Below are 23,668 nucleotides of genomic sequence, written 5' to 3'. Positions count from 1 at the left end.
TGCATATTTAAAGAACCTGCATTTCTTGATGATTGTTAAAGTGTTTCTGTCCCCACTGACAATTTTGACAACTGCCAGATCAGGCACTTTATTATTTATTTATTTGTTAATCTTCAGGAAACCCCGAGCTGATACCAGGAACATTGGGTGTTCTAATTCTCAAACCCATTCACACTTTTTAGAGTAGCCAGAATGGGTTTCCTGGCACTGTGAGTCTTCTGAACCATCACCTTGCTGTGAAGCGTTACTCAATTTGGGACAAATTCGAAAAATTATGGTCTTCAAATCATTGTCAGTTTCAGGATTAATTTTGGGCTTACTGCTTAGCATGTCTGACTCGCATCTCCAGGGTAAATGGTTTAAATTCCTGTCTCTGCCTTGTGTTCACAAAGTTGCCATGTTTTTCTTTTGATTCAAGGGTTTTGCTCCATTTATTCTAGTTTCTTCCTCAGTCCAAAGACATGACTTGTACGCTAATTGGCAACTAAATTATCCGTGAATTGTGCCATGCGACGGTCTGGCACCCCATCCAGAGTGTGTACCCTGAGTACCCTGGGATAGACTCCTTTTTTGTTTTCATATAAATTAGAGTTACTGTAGAATCAGAATCAGGTTTATTGGCCAAGGAATTTGGCTCCAGGTGATTGTGACTCTCAAAAGTACAGGCATAAATTACTCTATACTATACTATAGTATACTATACTATACTCTAAGTCAAGACAACACAGACGATATAATACAGACAGTACGAGTATTACATATGAATACAGAATATATGACCGATCAGTTATGTACATAAAGTGTGTGTGTGATCTGTAGTTTGTGATGTCTTGCGGTCTTTTCACACTGATGCAGGATTGTTAACTGAAAACCTGCTTTTCAGAGTAGCTTCTTTTGGCTATTTTGATCTCTTTGGTCAGTAGGTTCGTGGCCTGCTTATACAGGGCTTTGTCCTCCTCTCTGTAGGCATTGTCATTGGCATGTCAAAGTTTTTTCAGGCTTTTAATAAAGGTTCTGTCTATAAGACTGATGGATAAGGACATGAACACGAGGCCAGTTTGTATGATTTATGGCTGTATTAGTTGGTGTAACGGTTTGGGGTTAACACTAGCTGGCGGTAAATGGTGGTTGCAAGCGGAAGCTCAACCCTAGAGAGGAAGAAGCTTTGTGTTTCCGGTGTTGATTGCGTGTCGTGCCCTGCAGATTCTCAGTATAAACAATGTCTATTGAAATCGAATCAGCAGAGTAAGTAAACAAATGTGTGAGTTTTCTATTTTGTCGGGGTTGTCGGCTCTAAACACGAAATTAAAAGAAAGATAAAGCGCGCTGCAGGAGCCGGGAAAACACGAGTGTGCTATGTTAGCTGTGTGGCGTTAGCATAGCTAGTTAGCTAGCATAGCTAGTTTACTAGCATGGCTAATAATGAACGGCTAATTGTGTGATACGTGTATAAAGGAGTGTAGAACCGTGTTTTGTAGAAATTTTGTAGATTTTATGATGTAATTAGAGCTCAATTAAAAATTTGCTGTATTAATGTCCGTTCAGGACTGGATGCAGTTATGGTTTGGTGGTTAGCGAGCTGGCTAACAGTGTTAGCTTGTTAGCTTCAGTAGCTGTTGTAGCAGCTAAGTGTTTTACCTTCTTATGTTCTTACTTGTTTTTTTAGTTGGGATCTTTCTGGTCTTTCCCAATTAATTTGCAGATTATATGAAAAAAATATTGATTTCTGCACATCAGGATTGTCTGTAAACAAAAGTTGGATAAACCTTTGTCAGATCCATTAGGTCTGTAAATCAAAAGTATTGTATTAAATACTTACTCTGTAACATTGTGTGTGTTGTGACCTGTGTTCATGTTTGTTAGTGTTTCATTAATCAAACATAGGCTCTGACAGTAGCTTCAGCTTCATTGCCATCTGTCTAATAAATATCATCTAGTATCAGTAATAACAAGAGACTTCAGATATAAGACTTATTTTGATGTAAGTCAGTAAGCATGACTGGAGACTTTGCACTTTGTTTTTGTTTGTTTGTTTTTTTTATTTAAATTGAATTTTGAATTGTTGCTAAATTTCTGTTGTCTTATAGAAAAGTAAGAAATCTTTGATCACCCAATATCTTTGTTGTATATTTTTTATTTATGAATTGGACCAATATACATAGATTGTGGTGTATTTTGAACGTTACAGATTGTTGAGATTGAATGAATGATGCAAAAACAGAATCTACGCCACTATTAAGAACTGTTACCACAAACACCTGCAACAATCTGTTAGATTTTAGTATTAATCGTATTTGGTTGAACACTGGTTACAAACTTTGGATTGATAGTTTTTTTTTTTATATATATATAATTATTTTCATCAATGGCAAGCGTGTTTTGTTGCCTGAGACAACAAAGGACTCAATTAGATAAAGCACATCATCATTGTGTCTCTGAAGTGTTATTTTAAGTTTGTGATTGATTTTTTTCTTTCTGCAGCGTGATTCGTCTGATCATGCAGTATTTGAAGGAAAATAACCTGCACCGCACTCTGGCGACGCTGCAGGAAGAAACCACCGTGTCCCTTAATACTGTAGACAGTATTGAGAGTTTTGTAGCTGATATCAACAGCGGTCACTGGGACACGGTGCTACAGGCAATCCAGTCTCTCAAACTCCCAGACAAGACACTGATCGATCTCTATGAACAAGTGAGATTTGTTAATAGAGGCAATTTGTGCTTTGTTTTGAATAACCTTATATCTAGCTGGATAAATGGCTGTGCTGGTACACTAACGTGGTGCTGTGGCAGGTTGTGCTGGAGCTGATTGAGCTGAGAGAGCTTGGAGCTGCCAGGTCTTTGCTGAGACAGACCGACCCCATGATCATGCTGAAACAGACTCAGCCTGAGCGCTACATTCACCTGGAGAACCTGCTCGCTCGCTCCTACTTCGACCCCAGAGAGGTGGGTTCTGACACTGATAATAAGAAGCATTCATGCTCTGTAGTGAAAACATGAACATCACCATCTCCTATACCGCACTTCAGAGTTTAGTCACAGTACAGATGGATAAATTGTTGGTGTCAGACTGCTTTCATTCAGACATGACAGTATCTAAAATAAGTGTGTGTATTTGCAGGCGTATCCTGATGGCAGCAGTAAGGAAAAGCGGCGTGCAGCCATCGCTCAGGCTCTGGCGGGGGAGGTCAGTGTGGTGCCTCCATCTCGTCTCATGGCCTTGCTTGGACAGGTGAGAAACAAACCAAATCCATTGCCTTACTGCTGCTTCATATAGGTTACAAATGAAACTTCTTTGTATTTAAGAACACAAGTGTAACTGTACAGGTATTTTGTTATTTGTTACCAAACACTAGTTCTGTCAAATTTAATTTAATTTCTTTTAAATTCTATCAATGTGTAAAATAATTAGTTAACGAATACCTCCGTATAATGAAGAGCTTTTGAGGTTATGCTCAGACAACCACATTAGCAGTCGTCAGTCCCTTCTAGATTGTGTGACTATAGAAATGAACATAAAATCAAGTAAACACTGATAGTCTGAGGAGATTTTAATGTCGCAGATTTTCCATAGATTTGGGCCAAGACATCACAACACACATTCAGCCAAAGCCCTTTTTAATTCATGTGCATCGAACATGATTATAACTATTATAAACAGTAATTACATGAGTCTTCACTGCTAGGAGTTTAAAGGAAGAATCAGATGCTTGCATTTTTGAAAATTCACGTAAAACTTACAAACAAATCCTAAAAACTCCAAATTGCATTGCAATTTTAATAAATCGCTGCTGCAAAAAGCATTTTTGGCCACAATAATCACAGAAAGACTCCTGGAGGAACTGAGGAGTAAAGACCACTGGGTTCTCTTCACATAAAGCACAGAGCTGAAAACTGACCTGAATGATGAAAATGCATTACTTTATTAAATAGGAGCTTTAGTGATTCCGATTTAGTTATTTATAATGGGAAAATAATAATGTTTGATTAGTGTTAATAATAATCTGGTCATAACTTAACCCAGTTTTTGTACTTTGTGCATATCAGGTTGTATTGGAGATGTTGTGATGATCTGGTCTAAAGGCACAATTGTACATGCTTTTCACTGTGTAAATGTAAGATGGCTTATGCCTCTTTTCAATCAAAAAGAACCGGGTGGTGGTTCAGAGCTAGTGCTGGTGCTGGTTCAAATTTGGTTCCACTGGCGAACCTTCTAAGAACCGGTTTGCCTTTCCACCGGCTAGAGAGCCATCACAGAGCCGTATCTGATGTCACAGTATACATGTCATGTTACCCAGCGCAGCAACGTTAGCGCAGCAGCGACAAACACAACAACAATGGCGGATGTTGCTTTACTATTAACGCTCATGGCTTTGTGAACCTACATTATCAAACAAACGCGACGAATCCAACGTGTACGTGCAGCTCCGTGTAATTTGTATAAACGGAGGTTGTAATCGATAAAGTACATAACATTATTTTATCATTAACACAGAAAAAAGTTAGCCTTAGCCTACCTACTATCATGTGTGCTGATAATGTATCATATTGAGGTAAAGTAAAAGTGTATTAAACATTAATAAATTTTAGGTACATTATCAAATGCGCTAAAAGTAGCCCCACCCACAGCCCCTGACACAAGCGGTTCTTAAGTCTAGACCAGCAATGTTTTGGTGCTACTTAAGTTAAGAACCACTTTTCCTGGTTCAGAGCTTTCCTGCTTTGGCTGTCGAAACAGAAAGAACTGGTTCTTAATTAGGCTCTGGCTCCGAACCAGCACTCAAACTGCCTCGGTGGAAAAGGGGTATCTGTGTGATACCCTTTCATCATTTGGTGTATCATTTGTGCACATCCTCAGAAATGAACACATACACATGCTGGATTAGCATAACTGAGTATTCAAGCTAGTAATGTGTCTTAATTTGCATGTATCTGTGCATCAATAATGAATACTAATGTTGAGCTTTACCTGTGATAATTTGTCTTTGAATATGAAAAGCTAATAATGTTCCTCATCTCTCACTCAGTCTCTGAAGTGGCAGCAACATCAGGGACTCCTGCCTCCTGGTATGACCATCGATTTGTTCAGAGGCAAAGCTGCAGTCAAGGATGTAGAGGAGGAGAGATTCCCTACTCAGCTGAGCAGGCATATCAAGGTACTGTGCAGTAAGCTCACTGTAAACAACTCCTCACACAGTTAAGCTATTCATTCACTTGGTGACAAAAAAAACATAACGGTCGTCAATTTTTACTGAGTAATTGCTGGGATTGTTGGATTCTTTTGTTGTTGTAGTTTGGACAGAAGTCCCATGTGGAGTGTGCCCGCTTCTCCCCTGATGGTCAGTATCTGGTTACTGGCTCTGTCGACGGCTTCATCGAGGTGTGGAATTTTACAACAGGCAAGATCAGAAAGGTACACCCCACCCCACCCCCAACACACACATACACTTCTCTCATGCTTCAGTTCCACACAGATTTGTTCTAGCTGCTTGTATTCATGCATTGTTTGATGATTTATTAACACAGATCTAACTTGTGTTAAAGGATCTGAAGTACCAGGCACAGGACAACTTCATGATGATGGACGACGCTGTGCTGTGCATGTGTTTCAGCAGAGACACAGAGATGCTGGCTACAGGAGCACAGGATGGCAAAATAAAGGTCAGTGTGACCAATTTCACATTATCTGCACGTGTTCTCATGATCATATTTGGAGAGACACTGAAGAGGTCCCAGTGCTAAATATCTAACAGGCAATATAGAGAAGATTGATAGCTCTCTTGAACACATTTGGGTTTTGTCTTGTGTGTGTGTGTGTATACGTAGGTCTGGAAGATCCAGAGCGGACAGTGTTTACGGCGGTACGAACGTGCTCACAGTAAGGGTGTGACGTGTTTGAGCTTCTGTAAGGACAGCAGTCAGCTCCTCTCAGCCTCGTTCGACCAGACCATCAGGTAAGAGGCTGATGGAGTAAGAGAGTTGTGGAATTTTCAGATTTTAATGCATATTTGAATGATTCCCATTCAGCTTTGTCATTGAACAGCAACTATGTACAGAGACAATGAAATGCAGTTAGCCTCTGACCAGTAGCACAAATAGCAACAAATAATTTATTTTTTTTAATAAAAGGTAAACTTTGTTGAGGGAAGGTGTTTTTGTGTATGCACAGAGTTCATGGTCTAAAGTCAGGGAAGTGTCTGAAGGAGTTCCGAGGCCATTCCTCATTTGTCAACGAAGCCACGTTCACTCCGGACGGCCACCATGTTGTCAGCGCCTCTTCTGATGGAACTGTGAAAGTACGTGTATTCTCTCAAATCTCTGCATGTGTGACTCTGTGATTAACTTGTTCTCAGTCACTGAACTCGATGAACCCGAACAAGGCCCTTGAACACTTGCGTTAAATCTAATCTGGAACATTTCTTATTCTTTTCGCTTGGTCAGGTCTGGAATGTGAAGACCACAGAGTGCACAAGCACATTCAAGTCTCTTGGCACCTCAGCCGGAACAGACATCACTGTGAACAATGTCAGCCTGCTTCCTAAGAACCCAGAGCATTTTGTGGTGTGCAATCGGTCCAACACTGTGGTCATTATGAACATGCAGGGGCAGGTAAGGTGTACTCCATTATTGGAAGGCCACTTCCTGTCAGGTTTCCATCACAGACATTAGCACACCGATATTATTCGCATATGGGTTTGGGAGTAAGGGCACAGGGTGTAGGGGACGGGGAGAGCTGAGCTGTAACCATCCTTTATTTCAGTTCCTTCTGGGAGCAAATCACAGCACCACTGTTTTCATTATCAATTAAAATAAAAAAAACCCCAAACAAAGGACTTTCTCTTATTGGGGTTTCAGCAGCCTATAAAAAATAGAGAACATGTAAACAGGCTACACACCATCCCTCATTACACACTCATACTCTGATACTGAACAGTAGTTGGAAAGCAGTACACCAACGCAGTATTATGTCCAGAATCTCAGTATTCATAAAATATTAACAGAAATAACCAGATGACTTGCTGAGTGTGCCACAGATTCTGCCAGAGCACTGTTATCCCATACTGCAACAGGACTGACACACAAGAGCCTTTTAGAATCAAAAACAGAAGAATTGTAGTTATGTAATGTTCAGTGCTGGTCATCGTGGTTAAATGTTTAACGTCGCCAAAAGTAAATTGTTAAAATATAACTTGTTGAAATATGAAAATGATGTTGTAGGTCACATGACCATGCCAATACGGTGGATTTGGTTCATACTACGCACACATACTGATCAGTTGTGGTTCAGCTGTAGGTACTGATTAAAAGGCAGTACTGTAGTAATACTGTCACGGTACATGATTACAGATACAGTTAATGACTTGATGCTCAGTCACCCCCACACTGACACACTCACCTACTATTTTGTCTATTGAAATCTATTCGCTTTTTAATGAAAGTAAATTGTATTTTATATGATTTGTGTATAAATGTGTACTTGTATTTTACCAACATATTAACAAGCCATGTGGTGCATTTAAATTTCTTAGGGATGTACTGTTATTTTTTTTTGCTGAGCAAGGTGTCAACTTCTCCAAATGCTTTTGCATTGCAGATTGTGAGGAGCTTCAGCTCTGGTAAGCGAGAAGGGGGAGATTTCGTATGTTGTACACTTTCCCCCAGAGGAGAGTGGATCTACTGCGTAGGAGAGGACTTTGTGCTTTACTGCTTCAGCACAGTGACTGGCAAACTGGAGAGAACCCTGACTGTAAGTCTACATTTATTCTCCATATCATGCGGTTAAAAACCATCACATGTACATGTCAATGGTTTAGGAATTCTTATCATTTTGTTCTTTACTCATGATGGTGTTGCACCTATTGAGAGAAACAGAAATCTTGAACCTAAATAATCACCTGGGTCTTTGTGTCAGGTCCATGAGAAGGATGTGATTGGTATCTCCCACCACCCTCATCAGAACATGATCGCCACATACAGTGAGGATGGCCTGCTCAAGCTGTGGAAACCTTAAGCACCAAACTGGACCAATAGTTTACTCGGATATAGACTCTGTTTTCGATATAATTTTTTTTTTGTATATATTCTTCTGTTTTCCCCCCAAGTTTGATTACATTGTGCAAGTTTTCATATGCATGTCCTGTTGAACAGAAAACATCCTTTCAGAAGCTTATCCTTCTGAGTTGATTGTTGTGTAACAGTAGATAACACCTTGTTCTTCTTAATTAATTTTTACATAAATAATTTTCAACTCCAATTAAACAATTTGTTCACAATACACTTTTCTTATTTTCTTTATACCAGATGTACAACTCTACACATTTTCATGAACCTTTAACTCAGCCAGGTGCTAATGTACAATTAACCAGCACTTGGCTGTGATTTCTAGAAGAAAGAAGTGCTTTTATGCTGATCAAGTGAGTAAGTAGTTTCCCTGCCTACAGCAAGCTAAATTATCTGATGAGACGCAAAGAGAAAACTGAAGGACAGTGGATCTCCAGAACCGGCGCTGAGGCTTAGAGAATGAGCATTTCCTAAAGCTTGCTGAACTCGGAGTTAATGAAGCAGAAAGGAAAAGGCCAGTCAAGATTCAGACCTCTGGCCACAGTAACAAAACCTACAGCTTGAAGTTGTTTCCATTGTAAGGCATAAGTGAGTAAGTGATGGTGACCTGCATTTAACCCATCCAAAGTGCACACACACACCGTGAACACACACCCGGAGCAGTGGGCAGCCTTGCTCAAGGGCACCTCGGTCGTGGTATTGCTAGCCCGAGACTCGAACTCACAACCTTAGGATTAGGAGTCAAACTCTAACCATTAGGCCACAACAATCACATTACATCTGTCCTTGTCTTATTCCCCTGGATCAAGAGAAATTCTCTCTAGTTACCCTAAAGTGTCTTTCATTTTAATAAAAACAACAGAGCTGCTGTAGAACAATAAATGATTTCACTGCTTAATAAATAATGCAAAAATCTTTTCATATGTATTGCACACACATCTACGACTTATGAAGTCATTCTGCTTTCAGGATATGCAATTATTTAATTATATGCTGTAAAACATATGCAAACGGCTTAGAAACGAGAACTATTCCAAGATCGAGAGTTTCCATGTGACAGCCTGGCGCATCTTGGGTGGTGTGAGGATCTCTGCATCTGAGAGGGAGAAACACATAGCTCTTTAATTCACAGCTCAGTTAGCAGTCTGTGAGAAGTGTGTTGTTTTAACGAGGACTCACCCTGCCGAGGAACCATGACGGGTCTGGGCTGCTGAAACGAAGCCATGATGCTGTTGGCTGTAGAATTAGGGCCTGTGATCTAAAACAGAGAGGCAGAGGATTTCAGATTCATGAGATACAAACACAATATGTTATTAATAAATAAGACACTTCTGAATGCCATTCCAGACCATGTGCTTGGTCTGATTTATGCTTCAGAACTGCTTAACTGAAATGGTTCAAATGAAATCTCAATAATTCAAAGCCTAATGTGATCTATGAATTAAAATTTCAGGAGTAATATCTATATTTTCAATTAATCATGAGCCTTACATATGAATTGTTGGATTGTCTATAAAAAGTAATGTGTACTGAGCTGTCTGAATTAAGCTGCCATTTTCTATATAATGAATATATTAATAATAACTAGGATTAGTTGCAAGTCTTCAGGTGTAACTGTAGGAGTGCTAATAAAGAATATTATTATGGCACAGACATTTTAAAGCACCAGGATTTCCAGTACCCCAGTCTGAACAAGCTTGTATTTCAAATGCCTCAGCTACTTCTAACACTGAACCTAAGTGTTGTGTGTATTACTCTTACTGGAGCTTGGCTTTGTTGAATTCCTTCGTGCCAGATCACAGGGATGCCCCTGTCGATGAGCTGGAGCAGCTCGCTGTAGTCTGACTGCAGGCTGCTGGCCAGCTTGTCAAACTGAAACAGTACCAATGCCTTCAGGAGACCGTGGATCTCCTCTGTGGAGGGGAAAAAAAACAAAAAACGACATGCTGCTTTCATGACTACTTCTCCGATACAACACAGCTCCAAACAAAAGAAAAATAAATACATAAAATGGCATACATTAAATAACCTGCAGATCTGTTGTCTCCCGAGCTTGTCAAAACTAGTCTTAAATAAACCTTTATCTGACAAATCAAGAGCCCCTGTCTGTTATGGCGTTTCTCATCTCTGCTGCTAGTGCCATAAATTAAAGCTCACCACTACATCAAACAGAGCTGTCCCACAGTACAGGTCAACCCAAGCAAAGAGACAGTGCTTTAAATCCGTAACTCATGAACAGGGACAAACCCTGCAGCACTTTTCTATCAGCTGAGCCAAACAAAGTGATTTCCAATCTTACCTCTCATCTTGTCAACAACATGGATGATCTGGATAATGGCATGGAGAAGGGCGATGTCCTCGAAGGGGCTTCCTTCCTTTAAGCTGTGTTTCTTCCCTTCTGCTTTCCTGCGGTTCTTGGATGATCTCCTGAGTGAAAAGAGCTGCAATTAGCCTCAGGCTTTCAGCATAAACTAGTAACAGAGGAAACAGAAACGTTCTACTGTGACTGTCGTTCATGATTTTTCCTCATGAAGCTCCAGGACAAATATCTCTGAAGTTTCATATCAAGCTTTTTTCCCCTCCAAAGAAAAACAAATCAAGACAAAACAAAAAAAAAAAAACACAACTTAATTTGCTAGTAATGGCCAAGTGGAAATGTTGCACATGTTGAGGCATGCTGTTCACAATATGCCTAGAATTACAGTCCTGAAGCTAATTATTTTCCAGTAAGAGCATGTCAGCTGTTATATTCATTATTCATAAATTAGTATTCATAAATTCAGTATATACATTATTTCTTCATATTCTCCATACATTTCATATTTTTATATAGTTTTCTTATATAGTTTTCTTATATACTTTATACTTTCTTATAAAGAATATTTTTTTCTTATAAAGAAGTATTTTTTATATTCTTTATTCTTATACCGGACAGATGCATAAAGCATTTCACTGCATGTCGTACCCTGTATGTATGTGTACGTGACAAATAAAATTTGATTTGATATTCCACTTCCACATTTGTATTAAAAATATAACAGGTCATACTTTTTATCCAGTGACAGTTAATGTAATGTAATGTTATGTTATGTTAAAGTTACATTTAATGCTCTGACCTGTCCAGCTGTTCGTGTTATCAAATTTACCTGTGAAAACATCTGTCTGTGATCAGAATTGGTATCATATATTAGAGACACTCCTGGCACCTGCACTTACCATAACTTTATTAAGAATGTCATGCAATTATCAAAATCAGCCAATCGTGTGGCAGCACAGTGCATAAAATCGTCCAGGTACAGATCTAGAGCTTCAGATAAAGTTGAACAAACGAACTGTGACATTAACCATGGCATGGTTGTTGGTAGCAGACGGGCTGGTCTGAGTATTTCATAGAATGCTGATCTCCTGGGAATTTCACATACAACAGTCTCTAGAGTTTATACAGTATGGCTGGTGTGTGGAAGAACGGTTTCACTGGGCCAATTTTCTCAAGAATTCCTCCGAAATTTGATTCCAAAGTTTTGATCTATATTCATATTAATATAGTATCAAAATTCAGAGCAGGAGCGCAAAGAGCCCTAAGTCTGGTAATCAGCAGCGTTTGGTAGTTAATAATCTACATTCACACTTATTGTACATTTTGACCAATCACATGTTTGTGTTAGAAATATTGTGTCTCCCTTTAGGCCATGCTGAGCTGAATGTAACATCTTACCTAAGTTCATTACTTCTAAATACTTACGAGGAGATGCGGGAGTTGCTGTGCGAGTACTTTGATCCAAAACGGCTGCCGGTCAGGACGCTGCTGGCTTCTGAATAGAGTTCGGCGTCTGCACAGTCCAGGCCATCCTCATCTGCAGCGGAGGACAAAAAAGTGGAAGAAAATAATCTCTAAGTCTTGTGTGTTCCATCTAAAAGTCTATAAAAAAAAGAAATGTTATAGCTAGAGATTATAGTGGTACTTACCAACCAACTCCAGTCTAGCCTTCTCTTTCTGCTCTCGCACTACAGCCAGTCTGTTTTTATGGCGTGTAAACAGAGTCCTCTGAGAGCCCACAAATGCCATCTGAGTACCATGAGCTGGGCAGAATCAGACAAAAATCAAGCTTGAGCTGAGAACAAAGACGCAGTAAATGTTTAAGACTTATTAAAGTAAAGGATAAAAAAAATGTATCGTACCTTCCAAAAGAGCAGGCTTCATATTGGTCTCGATTATGTCTGGTCTGTTGTAAAGGTAAATCTGTAATATGGAATAAGTTTGTCGACATATAGGTTGTAACTGTAAGTAATGTAAAATTAAAGCCACAAATTACTCACTAGTCTGAGAGCTTCCTCCCATGCAGCACCCTCAATCAGGGCAGAGATAGCCTCCTCACAGTCCTGAAAATACCACCAGACACTGCTTTCAGTTAACGTGTACAGCATGGACAGGATTTGTAAATATAGGTATATGTGTAATGTCCAATAAGGTACAAAAACGTATGTAGATAGAGACATTAATATTCATCAGGTTTTAGAAGGAGACTCCAGTGTCAGCATTTTGTAACCGTTAGAGATAAGTATAACTTTTACAACCCAGGAATTTGTGGTTTCCCCATAAATATTACAAGCTGCATTGTTTATCTTATTAACTTTAAAGAACAAAATAGATGCTTTTGAGGGTTTATAGCCGCTATAAAATAGTGACTACTAATGTTCCACAACATTAAACTGATTGTAAACATAAAATGCATGACATATTGCAGAATTAACTAACGAATCACATTTTCTCTGTTTAATCCAGGAGGTGTCCAGTATGGGTTCAGAAGCTTTTAAAATACTATGAGATGTAGCTGGAATCCACTTGGACACCACTGGGCTAATCTCTCTCAACCATATCTCTAGCATGGGACATTATCACAGAATTATTTCCCAGCAATGAGAAAACAGTAAAAACCCTGACAGGGGTTTACAGAGCTGTAAAACCCTTTACAGAGCTATTGAACTTATTACCAATCCGTGGTAGTGTAAATGCCTAAATGTGTATAAATTGCCCTGTCAGAAATTAAACATTTTTTTAGAGAGGTCATGGAGTTGGGTAAAAAAAAAAGTGAAACAGCTTCAGTATCACTAAACACATATTTGAATTTTCTGAATAATTTAAATGTAAATCCACTGAAAAATGCAATTGATCTGGTGTCAGAAAGCCGGATAAAGCTACAAAAGGTCAGTGTTAATTGGACTTGATTGACATTGCAGGGTTGCAGTTGGTTTAAACTCAAGTTTCATGAAGTGCCTTAAACAGGATTTAAGTAAACCGTTTTTATTTGTTGTTATTTTCTCAGTATAGGAAACAATGCCAAAACTATACAATATGAAAAAGGCACGACTTGGAGGAAGATCCCAGGAGCCAGGGCCCGGGGCCCCATAGCTACACTACAGTGAGTATCCTGGAGATAAAAAGCAGTAAGAGGAATTTAAAGAGCTGATTCATTTACTCTCACCTTAGCATACTGCTCCAGCAGCAGAGCAGCCTCTGTATGTCTCCTCATTTCTAGAAGCTTCTCTAAAAGTTAAAATAAAAATAAAATAAATTTTTTTTTACTGCCATCAATCACATTAATCACACCATTTGTGCATTGAATGTAAAGATTCAGGATAATCAGTTTTAAGCATTTATTTTATTTGGAATATTCCATTACAACGAGCATGCCTAATAGGAGGCTGAACACACACACACACACACACACACTCGCACACAGGTACTCCCACACACACTCCCCCACTCGCTCACACACACCCCCAGTTGCACACGCTCACACACAACTCGCGCGCACACCCTCGCGCGCGCACACACCCCCAGTTGCACACACTCACACACAACTCGCGCGCACACCCTCGCACACACACACACACTTACACACATGCACACACAAAATACCTGCTAGATCTCGTGCGAGCTGTGTCAGCTGTGTGGGTGGCACAGGGATGTGTGTTGCCACAGCGAGGGCGTGTCTCCAGCTGGTGCAGGTAATGAAGGCTTGCAAAGCACGGGGCATCTCTCCACATCGCCATAGCAACAACCCTGCCTGCTCAGCCTGCTGATCTTCCAACAGGTGTTCAGCGTAGGCCACACTTAGCGCCTGATGACATCACAGACAGGTTAGAGTTATTTGTGAACACAACACCCACCAGGGATCTGATTATTCAAATGAACACCATATGTGTGAATGTCTTCTGTGCCATTAAGTCATGTCAGTGTGCATGGAATCTGAATATTTATGGTGGCTACAGAACATATGGTTTCCTATGCTAGAATGACCACTTTGCCTTCACCCCAACGCCCTCAGATTCACCGGTCTGAGAAGCTTCAGCACTGCTTTTATAGCCACAGCACATATAATATAATAATAAGTTCCCACCAGTTTCCCACTGGAACAAAACTGAATTTAATTGGGAATTTTATTTTGATTTTATTTACAAATATATCTAAAATATATATGCTAATTATCTTTCAGACAATTGTTGGTTACTACACACTTTTTCCCCTTTTCTCAATACTTGGGAGAGAAACTTTGTCTTCTGGAATGTGCCTCTATCTGCTTTGCACATCTGGATCCTAATATGTTGATTCATTCTCTATTTTAAAAAAACAACATCTAGGGGATAATTACGCAAGCCACCGTTTCATCTGCTGTCAACAGTCTAAACAACCATTAGCTGATTTATAATCCTCTGATAATAACCTAATAACAACCTGAATAAAACATGATGCTGTTAAGTGCATTCTCGATATTATAATTCCATTGCATCTGTTTTATAGTTTCTGCCTGTATGTCATGAAAGAAACAGAGCTAATGTACAAAAGCTAGGTTCTGTAGGAGCCTTAACTGAAGTCAGCTGTGTTTCCTCTGATGGAGTCACTCAGATGTTGTCTTATGTCACGTATTACTAATATCTGCCAACTGACACATCAGTCAGACCAGAACATGACCTAGCAATTCATTCAGATATTCCGTCAGAGATCATTTAATCACGGTACACAATTTCACAGGAAATCCCATATGCATATAGACAGTGATGGTGGAGAACATTTTAGCCAGGGATCTAAACATGTTATTTAATCAGCATTTATAGGAGATGTAACCTTGTATTGCTGACTGTCAGTGGCGTAGAGCTGCAGAGCTTCAGTGTACAGCTTCTGGTCCTTCACCAAGTTTAATAACTCAGTAAAGTGCTCCTCACCTGAGAGAGAGAGAGAGAGAGAGAGAGAGAGAGAGAGAGAGAGAGAGAGAGAGAGAGAGAGAACTCTTCTGTTTATATGTTTTCTGTTTATATTCTTAACCTATATTCAGACTGTGTAAGCGCTCACCACACTTGCTGAGATGATGCAAGGCCTTTTTGTATCTCTTCAGGTGTTTGTCTATGGTAAAGCGCTGGTAATTAGGTTCAAGTGTTTTCAGCATGTTCAGGAAGGGAAGATAATCTTTTGGGTCCTATACAATAAAAGATTAGAAAATATATAAAGAAAATAAGATTTCACCCTCTGCTTTTCTACGGAGTGAAATTTTACATATAGTGTCCAATCAAACGAACAAACATGGAAACATCTCCGACCTTCTGAGACTTTTCTGCTACCATCAGCACCAGGTCAAAGTCGTAGGTTCCCAGAGAGTGCTCATAAAGCTCATTAACATTGACCAGGAATAAGAGATACTTCAGCGCCGCCTCTGCACTCACTGCATTTTCTGCACTTGGTGGGTTGACTAAATAAAAAATTTAAAAAAATAAATAAAAAGGTTAACATTCACAAATACAACCAGGTAAAATCAGGAGTGATGAATATATACACTTTTGAATCATTTGATAAGTTTCGGATTTTTTATGCACAGAAAAATTCAACAGAAAGGGTTTAGTTAAACACAAAGCAATATAGAAAATAACATACTATATCATAGAATTTCACTTTCAGGTTGTTATATTGCAAAATCTGAAAAGGTTCAAGGTGGTAAATTCTTGCACGGGGCTGTAAACAGCAGGGAAATCTCAAATTCATCTAAGTCTAAAATCCACACACCTGTACTCTTAATCTTACATCATGATCATAGCTGCACGGCTTTACTCCAGAAAGTGTTCTATTATTCCTAAAGACACAGCGCTCCTGTGCTCCAAAAGAGACCTCTTACTGCCTTCTAGAGGCCAAAAATGGAATCTACGTAGAACGTCACTCATGCTTTTGTTAAATGTTGTATGCACTGTAACGTATAACCCTGAGTGTTTCCAGCATTACTTAGAGTAATGAGTAGCTGATCACGTATATATACTTTTTGATGCTTCATTATAGCTTTTGCCATGATAAATTGTTTAATGGAACCATTTCTAAAAGAAATTCGCTAAAATTGGCTGTATAAAATAAACATTAGACATCAGGAGAAACTTTGCTTTATAAGATGCAATATTTGGATACATATAGTGCATCATGAATATGAAAGTTTTTAGACATCCTGATTTTAGTTGTTTGTCTTTTTTATAAACATAATCACCCATCTCTAATACTTACCACGCAATTCATGGACCTTCTGTAGAGCAATCTCCAGTTCTGGTGTTGTCTTCCGTACATGGGATGTTAAAATGCACAAGCAGTATCTGTGATTAAAATAATAAAAAAATATCAATAGGCTCATTACTGGTTGGCTGAAAAGTTTGCATATACTGCAAGTACAGAAATGCTAAAATGGTATGGAACTATATGGCAGTGTGAAAGGATTAATTCTGAATAAATTCTGGGGCAGAAGAAGCTCAGGGGTTACAAAGGTGATACACAACTGATCAGAAGTGAAGCGTATACAACTGGTGCAGTAGACAGTAAACAGAAACGTGCTTGCTTCTGGTGCTAAATAAAACACCGAACTACAATAGACGACAGATCGGAATACACTATGCTGTGAAAGGTTGTGGGTTTAAATCCCTGGAGGGCTTGAGCAAGGCTCTTAAAACTCATCTGTTCAGTTGTATAAATAAAATGAATGCAAGTCGCTCCAAATAAGGGCATCTGCCATATGTTGTAAATAACATAAATCATTTACTAATCATTTTATTACAGTTTTTTATTCATAATAATACTGAGGGGGTTAATTCTCAGTACCGGTCCCAAGCCCAGATAAAATAGGAGGGTTGCGTCGGAAAACTGTAATCGGTATAAAACCTGTGCCACATCAAAATGCATGGGTCAGAACATCCGCTGCGGTGACCCTGAACAGGGAGCAGCCATAGAAGCAGAAGAACAACATCTTTGAAAGAACCTACTTATGTGGATCAAGATTCTCCATGGTAGATCGCAAAGCATCACAGACAGTGTCCACTTTCCTCCTCCCCTGAGCTCCTCTAGCTGTTACTGAAGCAGACTGGCATGCAGTATTCGCCAGATCCGGGTACATCGTTGTGGTAGTATCTTCTTCTCTATCAGGTAAAAATCCTGTCATGCTTATGATGAATTTTATACACATATACAGTACAGCACTAAATTGGCAGAAAGACACTTACTTGAGCTCTGTAAGAAAAAGGTTGATGTAGTTGACTGAGGCAATCTGTTTCAGAAACAGCTCTGCGTTCTCCATGAAGGCCTATGAATCGGAGAGCGTAAGGTTATTTCTCTAAATCGTATAAAAGGAAATCGCTTTAATGAGATCACTCACGCTGGGATTGTGGTCGTAGATTAGGTTCAGGTTGATCCGCAGCTTCCTCATGCATTCGAAAGCATCTCTAAATTTCAGCCTAGAATATTGAGAGACCTTTCTCATTCACTTACTCAGAGAATGTTCACTCGTGAATGTTATTCTCTTTAAGACTTATTAAAGACACATACTCATCAAGCCACCTCCTGACTTGAGCCAGTACAAGAGCTCGATGGTGGATGGTCTCTAGGTTACCACGGGGCATCTGGAGGGGAAAAGAAAATACACACAGCTTGTTATCAAAACTCATCTAAAATGATCAGAAATCAAATCCCAGAGATTTTATCTTAAACTCTGAGTTTTCAAGGTGACGTCTCTACATCCATAGAGAAAATCGATGAAGGTTCGTGAGTTTAAAAAAATGTAAAAAAAAAAAAAAAGAGGTTTTTCAATAACCCGGAGCTGACAGGCAGTAAGAATGATGAGTGCGTGTGAGTTTGCTGTTGAGTTCAGTACTAACCTGGAGGATGAGTCTGGTGTCCTGAGGCACCACAGTAACGATGCGAGATCCCCTCTCCACCCTGCGCACACGCTCATCATTCTGAGCTGTTTCTGAACTCAAAGCTTCCTGCATATCTGCAAAACATGCCACAGCAACAGGCTAAGGCTTTAGGAAGAGGCTCACATTGTGAGCTCCATCATGACGTGACCACGGCAAAGCCGGATCAGGTATTTTTCCTAATAAATCACTACTTTATACACTATATACTTACACAATGCACCATCTAGCGAATTAATGTTGAAAGTTTTCCACTGAAAATATAAGCCGTTTCCCAATGGAGAGCAAATGACATTGAAGAAAAAATACAAATCGCACAAAGCGAGCTAATGAAAAAGACATCTCTAAGATAAAATTTTGTTCTCATCCACGATCGCATGTGGATCAGCATGTAGAAGCCCCGTCCCTCTTCCACTATGTAAGCAAAGCTGCAACCAAAGCATGCATGAGCTGTCCAACATTTTGTCCACTTTTTATTTGTTTGTTTGAATAACTGCATCATCCCATATGTTATACTACTATATATGGGCAGGTATTTGTGGACACCTGACCATCATGTCCTATGTGTTTCTCTAGATTGAGTCCTCCTTTGCTGGGAAGGCGTACCATGTGTGTTAAACTGGGTTGAGATCAGAGCTCTGTGTAGGCCACATGTCTTCCTGGAGCTCGCTCTGGCCTCTTATTTCCAGTGAAGGGAAACTGTAATTCTACAGCATACAAAGACATTCTGCACAGTTGTGTGCTTCGGGGAAGATCCGGATGTCCATTAAGTGTATAATCCTCCCCTGCATGCTCTGGATGCACAGGGTCAGTGGAAGTGTTACTCCTATTTATCTACAAGTACATTACAAGTACACAGGCCTCTTACCTTTGATTGACACTGTGGTCAGGTGGAAGCAACGGCAGGTGTGAGAGTGTGTGGTGAGAAGGATGAACTCGTCATTCACCACAAAGGAGGAAATATTAGAAGCGATCTGCGGAACAGAAATATCTTTTCAGCAGATATACACGTGTGGCCGAATCTCTACAACTCTCTCTATGTCAAATCCGTGTCATTTACGTAGCACTGTTTCTTCCTCCCGAGAATCTCTCATGAGTAAAGGCTAGTTAACTGAGAAAAAGGCCAACTAAAACCTTTGGCAAGCTGTTAAACACTTATAAAGAGCTTTTAGATCATTCATACATACCACACTGTTTCCCATGTAGAGGTGGGATCTTTCCGTCAGACCTACTAACTGCTCCTGCAGAGACACACAATACACCCGAAAGCATACAGTACATAATAACGGACGTATTCGGAGAACGATGGAGCAAAATGTCTTCCGTGTGTCGTTACCTCTCCGTTAACGTTACACAGGGACGTCTGAACACAGGGCTGCGGAAAGTTGACACTGAACTCTAAAGAATCCTTCCATTCAGTCACTGTGATCTCTGAAGAGTCTGAACATTCATGTAATGCATAATTACTATAGTGCTGAACTAGTAATAAGATAAATTGTTGTACAAACTGTTCCAATTGTTATTTAATTTGACTATATTATATTGTTTTAGTTAAGGAATTAGCATTGTTGTTGTAGTTTATATTCGTTATAATAAATACTAAGAGTGTTCGCTGGGAACAAATACACCTTTTGCCATCTCCGATATTCCACTATTAAAGTACAAAATGAAGAATCAAAGCACAGCACTGTAGGATCTTTTACCCCATTTCACTCTCCTGATCTGTCCATCCTCCAGCTGCAGGGCCACGGTGCCACTCTTAGAGCTGTGGCACATGCTGATCACTTGGCCTTCGACCTTGATCTCTGAGCTGATTTAACACCCAGAAGACAAAATTACAGAGATGAAACCAAGACAGCAGAAATCCGACCCTGTTGTGCAGCATATCCGCTGCTTATACACGCGTGTTGTCGGATACAAGGGTAAAATACATTTACGTAAAGAAATGCAAGGTTTGGAAGTTTGACATTTTGCCTGTACCTGATGTCCAGTCTGGGTTCTGAGCTCTGGGTCTCTACTGGGGTCAGTATGAGTAGACGTGACTGGTTTAGTTCGTCTCCACGTGCTACTGCCACGAACACATCCTCTCTCACCCAGAGCAGCAGACGCAGGAACAGAACCCCTTCTTGGGCCACTGCAACACTGCACACAATGTACAATCAGCACTAAACACACACAGACAAAAACATTGACAGTGTAGTAATCGAACCTGTATGTCTTATGCAAAACCAGTGGTTTAGAAATGACCCTAGATACAGACGCATCCTTCACAGGCTCACTGGTATCTTCACTGCCTGTGAGACAGAAGGAAAAAAGTTATTTTTTCATGAATATAACCACTGACAACACACACAAAAAAAGGAAATCACAGAATGAAGAAGTGCTTTCTTGTCATTTATGTTTATATCAGCACCTTGGCCTGCGATGTGCAAACAGCCATCTGCTGTTAAGGCGGCAAGCTCATTGGTACTGAGCGGGTGCGAGTGGAAGGTGACCAGGTTGACAGGAGCAGGAAACTGCAGCTCATACGAACACATGGGTGGAGGCACTACACACTGACGAAATGTTGTCACCAAGACTTTATCTGTAAGACAAGGAGGACATGAGAGGGGAAAAGACTTTGAGACCAAAGCTCTGGGCGATCTCGTTGTACTTGGATGCACCACTCTTTAGCACAGCATCGACACTACGATCTACACTTAAGACATCTAAGACACCAGTAAGGAAGTCAGGAGGCTCTCACCTCCATCAATCACTGCCACACTGGCATTATCATTTGAATCACTTCCTTGGCTGCGATCTGTGCTCCAACTCCATTGGTACGTGTAGAAGCTCCAGTCGTTAGTCAGCATGTAGAGGTGGAACGGCTTCATAGGGTCCCAACACATACAGACTGGAGCCTTTAAGGCCTCTCTTCCAAAATGCAGACTCTGTTTTAGGTACCAGTGGTAATTCCCTTCAGTCCATAACTGAACTGGATAGAGATAGATAGAGAGATAGACAGACAAGACAAGACAGACAAGACAAGACAAGACAGACAGACAGACCCAGAGTTAGTAACTAATGAAACGGAAATTGATTCTATTAACATGAACGTAATTACAAAAAAATTCACCATAAGAAAAGAAATATGTTATATTTCTTATAAAGTTATATTTAACTGTATGTGTTGGGGTTGCTGTTCACTTCTGGGATCAGATCCTCAAGCCAAACAGCAAGCACGGTGGAGTCACTGTTCCAAAGCAGCTCCTTCACCTGAAACACACAATACACTCTGACATTAACACACACACATACAGAAAAACAGCTGCTGTTTGCCAGGTATTAAAATAAAAGTTGGACTCTACTGTGTGCTGATGAATCATAGCCCACCTTAACCTGGTCCTTGGCGAAGGGCAGAGTAAAGTCTCCATGCAGCAGACCGTTCTTTTCCATAAACACAACACTGTACTTGTTAAGGTGCCGCTGGGTGCAGGCTATCAGGCTACCTGAAGGTCTGAAACACACATGTTAGGTGTTAGGTCTCATAGCTTAAGCTGCGTTCACACACACAGCAATTTTATCACTGATTTAAGTCACCAGTCAGTGTACACTACACTCACCAGGAGGTGATCCTACTAGTTTTTGCAACAGTAAAAACTTATCCGCTTATAAGTGATGCGACTAGCATTAAACGCTAAATTGTTTTCTTGCAGCTAAAATGAAACATTCTAGTGTGAGAATTTGGCGTTCGTGTCTATAATTCAACAGTGTATATATGCGTCATATAATATGGGATGAAGGAGAAGCGGTGTGTGCTCATGTGCACTCTATTGTCTTCATATTTGCATAAAGATCATCTTTATGTTGACCACAGAACCACATCAAGTCATAAGCTCGTGTGGTAAATAAATCAAAAATTTATCAAAAATACATTTTTAGAGCACATTAAGTATTCACTAGTACAAATAACTCAGTAACTACAACAAAACCAATAGCACACGTGTGATGTTACAAGAGTGATCAATCTGGTCTTAAAGTTTAAGAGTCATCAGCATAGCAGAGTAATTATTTCAGAAGCTATTACTTCCAACATAGAGCTTCTTCAAGGCCGTTAACAACTTCACTGGTAGCCTGCAGGACACACTCTCTGTTCCACACTCGGACTTTTCTAGCCCCTGAAACAACACAAAAGTGCAAATCATAAATAAATGAACTAATCCACCAGGCAAGTAATATTTTGTTTGCTGAAAAACTGACTAGGTTAAGAGGTGGTCGGTAAATGTGAAATAATAATGTATGGGGAGCTAGTTGTGTGCGTTAATACAGGCTAAGGGACAGCAGAGCATACATGACTATATTATCCTGTTATAACAGCTTGTAATGGAGCACACTGAAAGTCATATACTGATGTTTTGGCTGTTAAGTCTTTTCTGTTACTGACTATGCGCTGTATTAACAGAGGGTTATGAATAAAAAAGATAAAAAGCACGGACACACAATACGCTTGTTCCAGGTTATTTATTTGTGCGCCCTGATTATTAAAATAATGAGACACCTGCCTGTCTGAGAACAGATGGAGCCGACTGCAAAGAGCTGCCCGTCTCCTCTCCACGTGATCCTCGGCATGCGGTCGTCCCACGGCACTGCAGGCTGCACTTCCTTATATGACATGCAGCAGAAATTTGCAATTGTAATACATGAGAACATACAAAATGCAACGAATACATTATTTGTTCATCTTGTCGGCTTTAAGAAACTCTTCTGCGCTTTTTTTTGGGATATTCAGAGGTATGTTAACACGCTGATAAGGCATATGTAGGGGAAACTGTTCATCCTGACACTGTTCAGGCAAGACATTAACTTGAGGGGGGAAAAAAAACAATCCTGATATCTAACGCTAACCTAATAACAGTAGATAATGAGTTCTTACAGTGGCTTTCCTCTGTGCTGCCTGCTTCCCCTCTGTGCCGTGAAACTGTGTCTCCTTCTTACCCCATCCGACTGTGATGAATTTTCCTGTTTCACAAATACAACAGATTCATAGTACATTAAAACCAGATAAAAAGAAAAAAGAAAAAGATTTCTCTAAGCTCTGAGCATGTAAAAGTCCCACCTTCTCCAAACTCCTCCTGCTGAATGGCCACCTCAGTTATAGGCTCAAAGTCTTTAGTCATTAAGATGATTGTCTCCTGACCTACAGAACAGAACAGCACATAACACAATCACACACGAGTCTGTACAACCAGTCCATTAGAGATCTGGTAGAAACGTCGCTCAGTGACAAACCTGTGCAAAGCACCAAAAGCTCCTGGTCTGGACTCCAGCTCATGGCAGTAAGTCCAGAATCCACAGTCCCCACACACTCCAGCTAGCAAACACACAAAGAACCACATTTCACATGATGAAAGAGAGG

The 23,668-nt window shown here is 40.0% G+C and overlaps 2 protein-coding genes across 3 annotated transcripts in view; one reads left to right on the top strand and one right to left on the bottom strand.

The window, feature by feature from the left end:
• The first annotated feature begins 1,089 nt into the window (after nucleotides 1-1,089).
• On the top strand, nucleotides 1,090-8,275 carry smu1a (SMU1 DNA replication regulator and spliceosomal factor a). The gene is made up of 12 exons (XM_027173338.2): nucleotides 1,090-1,245; nucleotides 2,482-2,692; nucleotides 2,794-2,946; nucleotides 3,122-3,232; nucleotides 5,028-5,156; nucleotides 5,294-5,413; nucleotides 5,545-5,661; nucleotides 5,827-5,954; nucleotides 6,170-6,296; nucleotides 6,442-6,609; nucleotides 7,595-7,747; nucleotides 7,913-8,275. The coding sequence occupies exons 1-12, from the start codon at nucleotides 1,220-1,222 to the stop codon at nucleotides 8,009-8,011; spliced, it is 1,542 nt and encodes a 513-aa protein (XP_027029139.1). The 5' UTR covers nucleotides 1,090-1,219; the 3' UTR covers nucleotides 8,012-8,275.
• Nucleotides 8,276-8,963: 688 nt separating this feature from the next.
• The window catches only part of elp1 (elongator acetyltransferase complex subunit 1), an 18,518-nt gene continuing 3,813 nt past the window's right edge, over nucleotides 8,964-23,668 (bottom strand). For both annotated transcript variants that reach the window (XM_047819916.1, XM_047819915.1), the window contains exons 4-37: nucleotides 23,542-23,623; nucleotides 23,369-23,449; nucleotides 23,186-23,271; nucleotides 22,815-22,914; nucleotides 22,340-22,430; nucleotides 21,646-21,769; nucleotides 21,435-21,528; nucleotides 21,017-21,247; nucleotides 20,687-20,857; nucleotides 20,483-20,567; nucleotides 20,254-20,415; nucleotides 19,977-20,083; nucleotides 19,610-19,713; nucleotides 19,461-19,514; nucleotides 19,142-19,247; nucleotides 18,235-18,350; nucleotides 17,906-17,979; nucleotides 17,736-17,814; nucleotides 17,584-17,663; nucleotides 17,347-17,499; nucleotides 16,601-16,686; nucleotides 15,658-15,806; nucleotides 15,413-15,536; nucleotides 15,188-15,285; nucleotides 13,982-14,183; nucleotides 13,545-13,606; nucleotides 12,379-12,441; nucleotides 12,241-12,301; nucleotides 12,028-12,141; nucleotides 11,804-11,915; nucleotides 10,361-10,488; nucleotides 9,823-9,974; nucleotides 9,241-9,319; nucleotides 8,964-9,157 (exon numbers count right to left, since the gene is read on the bottom strand). In XM_047819916.1, coding sequence (XP_047675872.1) covers nucleotides 9,090-9,157; nucleotides 9,241-9,319; nucleotides 9,823-9,974; nucleotides 10,361-10,488; nucleotides 11,804-11,915; nucleotides 12,028-12,141; nucleotides 12,241-12,301; nucleotides 12,379-12,441; nucleotides 13,545-13,606; nucleotides 13,982-14,183; nucleotides 15,188-15,285; nucleotides 15,413-15,536; nucleotides 15,658-15,806; nucleotides 16,601-16,686; nucleotides 17,347-17,499; nucleotides 17,584-17,663; nucleotides 17,736-17,814; nucleotides 17,906-17,979; nucleotides 18,235-18,350; nucleotides 19,142-19,247; nucleotides 19,461-19,514; nucleotides 19,610-19,713; nucleotides 19,977-20,083; nucleotides 20,254-20,415; nucleotides 20,483-20,567; nucleotides 20,687-20,857; nucleotides 21,017-21,247; nucleotides 21,435-21,528; nucleotides 21,646-21,769; nucleotides 22,340-22,430; nucleotides 22,815-22,914; nucleotides 23,186-23,271; nucleotides 23,369-23,449; nucleotides 23,542-23,623 — 3,678 coding nt within the window. In that variant the 3' untranslated portion in view covers nucleotides 8,964-9,089. The remainder of the gene's footprint in view (nucleotides 9,158-9,240; nucleotides 9,320-9,822; nucleotides 9,975-10,360; nucleotides 10,489-11,803; nucleotides 11,916-12,027; nucleotides 12,142-12,240; nucleotides 12,302-12,378; nucleotides 12,442-13,544; nucleotides 13,607-13,981; nucleotides 14,184-15,187; nucleotides 15,286-15,412; nucleotides 15,537-15,657; nucleotides 15,807-16,600; nucleotides 16,687-17,346; nucleotides 17,500-17,583; nucleotides 17,664-17,735; nucleotides 17,815-17,905; nucleotides 17,980-18,234; nucleotides 18,351-19,141; nucleotides 19,248-19,460; nucleotides 19,515-19,609; nucleotides 19,714-19,976; nucleotides 20,084-20,253; nucleotides 20,416-20,482; nucleotides 20,568-20,686; nucleotides 20,858-21,016; nucleotides 21,248-21,434; nucleotides 21,529-21,645; nucleotides 21,770-22,339; nucleotides 22,431-22,814; nucleotides 22,915-23,185; nucleotides 23,272-23,368; nucleotides 23,450-23,541; nucleotides 23,624-23,668) is intronic.

Source organism: Tachysurus fulvidraco, chromosome 10 (assembly GCF_022655615.1).
Source record: "Tachysurus fulvidraco isolate hzauxx_2018 chromosome 10, HZAU_PFXX_2.0, whole genome shotgun sequence".
Classification (NCBI taxonomy): domain Eukaryota; kingdom Metazoa; phylum Chordata; class Actinopteri; order Siluriformes; family Bagridae; genus Tachysurus; species Tachysurus fulvidraco.
Note: the sequence above shows the minus strand (reverse complement) of the source record. Positions and strands in the feature narration are given on the sequence as shown.